The following is a 6,869-nucleotide window of genomic DNA, read 5'->3' as shown; positions in this document are numbered from 1 at the left end:
AGCAGTTGCTAGGCCTGCACTATCACCTGTGCAACACACTCAAGATTTAGAAAAGGTGGGGGGCACTGTGGCGCAAGCAGCAGCCCCGACCATATACGGGCTTGAACGCCCACGGGGACACGGGTTCGAATCCGACCCGCGGTCATTTCCCGATCCCACTCCCCACCTCTTCTCTCCATCTCATTTCCTGTCCAAAACCTTCACTGTCCTATCTGAGTAAAGGAAAAAAGCCCAAAAATAAATCTTTAAAAGATTTAAAAAAAGGTAAAGGATGTTAAAGGGTGAAGGATGTTTACCCTTTAAAGGGTAAAGGTTGTTTTTTGGACACTTTGGGTGCTTTGCTTTTTTTAGAGCAGGAGACATAACTGGACAACGGACAGACCTGGGCACAACCCCCTCCAGTACCAGCTGTTGTCTACTGGCTATGCCTGAGCTCAGGATTTGTGTGTGCACGTGTGGAATGCACACACACCTTCTCAGAGTCCGTGACTCCGTGATTTGGGAGAGGATGATGTCTCTGTTTCCAGCCTTGGCAGACTGAGCAGGAATTTGAGGAATGCTCTGCCTCAGACATCTCCTCATGCACTGGATAGCTGCTTAGTCACATGTAAGGCGAGAGAGAAGAAGAGGGAGACAGAGAGAGAGGGAGAAGGAGACAGAGAGAGACTGAGAGGGAGACAGAAAGAGAGAGAGAGAGAGAGAGAGAAAGAGAGGGAAAGGAAGAGAGAGAGGGAGAGGGAAAGAGAGGGAGAGAGAGCAGCACGCAGCACAGCCACTGGTGTGCCTTTCCCAGCTCCTGAAATAGAGAAGGATCAGTTCTGCAATCCTGCGTGGGAATCCATCATGGTAGCATGTGCAACACACCGTTTGGATGGCGATGTTGTACGTCTGTTCTGTGTTCAGATTTAGATGTGGATCTGTGTTTGGGGGTAGGGGGCATGTGCGTGTGTGGCAAAATGTAGGTTTTAATGATTTTGTATCTACTTATGTGTGTGTGTGTTTGGGTTTGTGAGTGTGTGTGTGTGTGTGTGTTATGCTGATGTTTGCTGCAGTAACATGTCCACTCAGCACTCAGTGTTCCTGGATGTTCCCAGCAATCTCTTACTGCATAGCACACGCACTTACACACACACACACACACATACACACACACACACACACGAGACAGAACAGAACTAGATGGGGGAGGTGCCGGGGCTTGCCCTCCTAGCAAGGGTGAGGGGGGGGGGGGGGGGGGGTATTTAGGACACGCGTCATGTACATCATACGTCACGCATAACGTATAGAGTGATAATTTCCACGCCTTAAAAAGACAGCACGTGGACTCGTCCACTCATGTTTCTCTCGCCGCCAAAGCAACAGATGAGGATGAAGGTCAAGAATAATTTAGGAATGGTCAGATATAACATCTAAAAGGGATGACCTGCTCACACTGCATCTAAGCCTGTCCTGAATAGCGCCACATGTCTGAAGTCATTGAAATGTGTAATGTGATACGATACGGCTGAAGGTGTGCTTAGGACAGTTTGTTGTGTTTTTCTCACAGGTCTGGGCTGCGGTCTCGTCTATTCTGCTACCCTTACCATCACCTGTCAATATTTTGACAAGAGACGCGGTCTTGCTCTGGGCATTGTCACTACAGGTACGCAACCATTTGTGTGTCCGTGAGCGTTTGTCTGTGTTTTTTTTTTTTTTTTGGCATGGTTAGCATACCTCGGATCATAATAAACGCCCAAAGAGCCATCCTGTTATTTTTGTCCCGTCATGAACAAAACAGTCCCATGCCCATGAGATGCAACAGCTGTGTGTTGTCCACGTGCCACCAAAGGAGAGTTTAATAAGCATCATGTGTGTGTTTGTGTGTGTGTGTTTGTGTGTGTTTGTGTGTGTGTGTGTGTGTGTGTGTGTGTATGTGTGTGTTGTGCACGTGCCACCAAAGGAGAGTTTGAACTCAACTCTTCTCATTTAACACCCTGTGAAGTCACGCAGTGACATCATGTGAACTTTAAAAACACACTAGTAGATTCAGCTCATAATCCAACTCTAGACCGCCCAGCTCTGGCCAAGATCAATGCTTCAATTATATACAATTTAATTTAATTTGTATTGCACGCAGATCAGCGCTTCAATTAATATATATATTTTTTATATATAACACCAGTAACAATTGAAATAGTCTCAAAGCGCTTTACAGAGCCCAGCCTGATCTCCCTAGAGCTAGCACTAAGGTAACAGTGGCAAGAAAGAAACTCCCTTTTTACAGGATAAAACCTTGAGCAGAACCCAGCTCATAAGGGGCTTGGGGCCAGCCAGGTAGAGAGATAGAAGGGGGGGGCAGAAGGGAAAGGAGGAGAAGAAAGAAGGCTTAACCCTCCCCTATTGTTGTTTACCTCTTTGTGTTACCTCTTGTTGATCCCTCTATGTTCTGGTAAGCCTTTTGTGTGTGTGTATGTGTGTGTGTGTGTGTGTCTCTCTTGAGTCTTGCCCAAACCTTTGTTCTTGTGTTTAACCCCTCTTCTCTCCTGTTCCCGCCTGCCTCAGGTACGAGCGTGGGAGGCTTCGTGTACGCCACTCTGCAGAATGAGTTGATCGAGCTGTACGGCTTGAACGGCTGCCTGCTCATCATCGGGGCCCTAGCCCTGAACTTGATGGCGTGTGCGGGCCCCATGAGGCCCTTGTATCTCCCGGGCTACCTGGTGAGGCAGAGGGCCGTGCTGAAGCAGCAGGAGGAGCCTCCAATGTACGAGAAGCCCACCACGCTCATAATCGCCCCCGAGAAGCCTGCCTCCGACATCCAGACTATACACGGCTCCGCCGAGAAGAGCAACGGCACCGTCAAGGAGCTCCTCATCGGCATGGACACTAAGGTGTTGGTGGACTATGAGGCGGAGGCGGGGCGGCGGGCTGGGTTCCTGTCCTGCTCGGCCGTGGTGCGTGTCATCAAGCGGACGATGCGTCCGTACGCTAAGTACCTGCACGAGACGGGGGAGTTTATGCACGACCGCGTCTTCACCATGTTCTGCGTGTCCGTATTCATGTTCGCGCTGGGCGCCTTCCCGCCCGTGCTCTTCATGGAGGACGTGGCCCTGAGCGAAGGCCTCATCGAGGGCGTCAGCATCATCCCGCTCGTCTCCATCGTCGCCATCACCTCCGGCGCCGGCAAGCTGCTACTGGGCATAATGGCTGACCTGCCGTGGATCAACAGCATTTACCTGTACGCCTTCACGCTGCTGGGATCTGGCGCGGCTCTTCTGCTCATCCCCATGTGCAAGAGCTACGTGGGCCTACAGGTGCTCTCCGCCATGGTGGGCGTCTTCTCAGGGAACTGGTCTCTTACCTCCTACATCACCACCCAGATTGTGGGCCTGGAAAGGCTGAGCCAAGCCCACGGCATCGTCATGTGTTTTGGAGGGTTCGGCATCGTGCTGGGGCCCCCTGTCGTCGGTGAGCAAACACACCATCTCTGTTGTGTGGGAATGTCTGGGGTAGAAAGAGAGAAAGAGTTTTTTTTACAATGTAATCTCTATTAATTTAGTCCATGTTAATGTTGCTGTAATGTTTTTTTTATGTCTGTGAGGTGTCTTTTTGAAAGAGGGTTCCTTTGCTGCCAGTGAAGTGAGGACGCATAATAATTTCATCTTTTTCTACCTTTGCTTTTTCCTGCAGGCTGGTTCTTTGACTTTACCCAGTCGTACGACCTGGCCTTCTACTTCAGCGGTGCATGCGTGGTGCTGGGTGGGGTCTTCCTCTTCCTGGCCACACTGCCCTGCTGGGATCGGAGAGAGGCTCGACAGTCCGCCAATCAACCAGCCAGCCAATCAGAAGAGGAGCCTCTGGCCGTAGGCAACACAGACGCCTCCGTTGTGTAATGGGCATCTCATCCCACAACCTGTGTCCCTTCGTCCTCGCTCACCCCTGCCCGTGCCAAGAAAGAACTCTCTCTCTCTCTCTCTCTTCAGATTTCAACTTAATCAAGCCCACAGGGTAACTTTAACACTGGTGCCAGTTTTCACACAAACCTTAAGCAAATGCTCTCACAATGAAAAGCCTTTCTATCTTTTTGAATGTATTTTGTATTCCTACTCCAGATTGCTCTACTTTGAGAGAAAATAAGAAAACTGTTGTCCTTTACTTTTTGCAGACTTCATTATGGCCTCATTTTAAGAGGCTTGTGTTAAACATGTTTTTTTTTTTATGGAAACTTACTACTAATATAGATTGTGTTTACTGAATAGACATAATAATTGTTAACCTTTTCATGTAATCTGAAAACGGATATTTGCTTTTTAATTGATGAACTAACCAAGCATGATGCAAAAACAAAATATATAGCCTGTAGTAGTTGACAGCACAGACTGTTTGGAATTACAATAAGCACCTGACACGAGTGTGTGCTGTAGACCTTGTGTCCACTGGGCCGTATTGTCTAAACCATGCAAAAAATCCAACTCAGCCTCCCCGGGACTCCGGTCAGTGGGAGAACAGAAGCCAGTTTGGAACTGTGGAGGGAATGCACTTTAACTTACCTCTCCTTCACCTGCTCCTTCTCCTTGAGATGCACAATTCCTTTTCAACGTCGTTCACCTCTCTTGCCTTTCTGTCTAGTCGCCCTCTTGCTCTCTCTCTCGCTCTGTCTTCTCTGTCTGAAGCCAAAGCTGTGGGGCTTCAGGTAGGCCTCGTACTCACAGTCCAGACTGTACCTGCCTTATCGTGTTGGATTTGTCTCTCCGTAGAGCTGTACTGTGTTGGTGTCTGCATGTTGACTTTAGACAGTCAGCAGGAGAGCCCTGTAATCCTCTTCTGCTCCTATTAGGGATCAAACACTAGATTATGTACGTTGTACAACGATGACTAAGACGAAGAAGAATGGAGATATACTGTCCTTACAGTTCAGCCCTTGAAGAAGCTGTTTTATTTGTTTTTATTTAGTTTTTTTGTAAGAATTCCTTAACTATGCAGGAATATGTTAAGCAGTTTTTATTATTTTTATTATTATGCACTGAAGTAAGTAATTGAAACGCACAGTAGACACCAAATGTGGTCGTTCTTGTGGTGATTGTTTTGACACAAGAGACTGTTATCATGGCAATAATGCAGTGGCATTTCAAAATGCTACCTTGCTCACTTGTCGCTTGAAGGAAGCTGTCAAACAGTTGCAGTCTTCTGGGTAATCACGTGAAATGTTTGTTTCTACCAAAGCCACCGCTCTGGGACGCTCCCCACCATGATTGTTTTTTATTTACAGGGTGAACTGAAGATTGTAAATGTGAGATCCAAAACACGGCAATGCTGTTTTCATATGCTGTCTTATTTTTAAAATGAGTTTTATTTTGGCCTTTATTTCGTTAGTGTCAGTGTTGCAATATTTATGTTTGTTATGTACAGTTATTTTTATTTTATATGAACATGACGCAATAATACAATATTAATTGGTAAACATGTGTAGCTCGTCTAACTTTCTGGTATTAAGTCAAGCTTTTGGGTTCACAAAAAAAACACACAAAAAACAGCTCATATCACAGAACAGACATAGACAAACTCTTCTTGGATGAAAAATCCACACTGCAGACTGCTATGACATCACAAAGATTAATTTGGCATGATAAGAGAAAGACAAGGATGCAAGCATGGCTCATGGCTAAAACATCAGAATAAAGAAGAGCTTGTCTTCTCTTTCAATCAAATTCAGCAACGATTGATGACAGCTTCCACAATCATGCCACTAAAATTAACATATTGACATATTAGGCGTTTCGATGTGTGTGTGAGAGAGACAGAGAGAGAGAGAAATAGAGGAAGAGAGAGAGAGAGAAATATGCTGAGCAGAGAAAAAGTGTGTCACTAGTTAAAAGCGCTGAATGATGAAACAGTCCTGACTGGAAACACTGACTTCACAACAGGTCATATGAGACTCTGAGGGTGTGGTGAGCATACTACACGTACTACAAGCTGTGATTTATGTTTGTGTGTGTGTGTGTGTGTGTGCTAATGACAGAGTGTGTGTGAGTGTGTATGTGTGTTTGATAATGAGTGTGTGTGTGTCTTTGTGGTTTAATGAGTGTGTGTGTGTGTGTGTGTGTGTGTGTGTGTGTGTGTGTGTGTGTGTGTGTGTCTGTCTAAGTTACTCTTCACACTGCAAGTAAGGCAGTAAGGTCACATCTCCACACTGACACAAAATAGAATCAACCACCTTGCATAAAGAAACACACACTTACAAAAACAAGCAGACTTTTCTGGTCCCTCTTCCCCCTACCCTTTCACCCAGTCCCCACCCAGGCTGCTTATGAGTGCCCAGACTTTGTGTGCAGTGAGAGGGGTCTCCTATCACACAGACAACGGAGAGGAAGATGACCCTATCTCTATGATTGTCTCAGCTTCTGCAGGCAGTAGACAGCTATCTCTATGATTGTCTCAGGCCCTTACTGTTGCCTTGGAGACTTCAGCTCTTAGTAAAGTGTGACAGATGTTTCGACAGAGGACTGACGCATGGGACAGAAGAATAAACAGGAAGCAGTATACACAACAAACACCCTACTAAACACAAACTATTTAAGATATTTTAAACCCACACGTTTTTAGGCCATGCAAAAGCACAATTGTATTGTTTACATACTAGAATAGCTTACAAATGTACTTATGCTGAGACATGAAGCAATAAACTACTGAGGAACTACATCTGGGTATTCATTAAGAGCATTGTCTCCTTCATGTGTTGGGAACTACATCTGGATATTCATTAAGAGCATTGTCTCCTTCATGTGTTAGGATGTCCTAGATCAGGGGTTTTCAACTGGTTTTGTCCCAGGGACCACCATTCTGACTAGAAAGTAATTTGCGGCCCAAAACACGTGCGTGCGTGTTTGTAACCG

General features: G+C 46.2%; 1 protein-coding gene across 2 annotated transcripts in view; it reads left to right on the top strand.

Annotated features, from left to right (window-relative positions):
* Positions 1 to 5,437, top strand: part of LOC105910576 (monocarboxylate transporter 9-like) — a 12,350-nt gene extending 6,913 nt beyond the window's left edge. For both annotated transcript variants that reach the window (XM_012839303.2, XM_031579167.2), the window contains exons 4-6: positions 1,547 to 1,642; positions 2,542 to 3,444; positions 3,667 to 5,437. In XM_012839303.2, coding sequence (XP_012694757.1) covers positions 1,547 to 1,642; positions 2,542 to 3,444; positions 3,667 to 3,869 — 1,202 coding nt within the window. In that variant the 3' untranslated portion in view covers positions 3,870 to 5,437. The remainder of the gene's footprint in view (positions 1 to 1,546; positions 1,643 to 2,541; positions 3,445 to 3,666) is intronic.
* The last annotated feature ends 1,432 nt before the right edge of the window (positions 5,438 to 6,869 follow it).

This window comes from Clupea harengus, chromosome 13 (genome assembly GCF_900700415.2).
Source record: "Clupea harengus chromosome 13, Ch_v2.0.2, whole genome shotgun sequence".
Classification (NCBI taxonomy): Eukaryota; Metazoa; Chordata; class Actinopteri; order Clupeiformes; family Clupeidae; genus Clupea; species Clupea harengus.
Note: the sequence above shows the minus strand (reverse complement) of the source record. Positions and strands in the feature narration are given on the sequence as shown.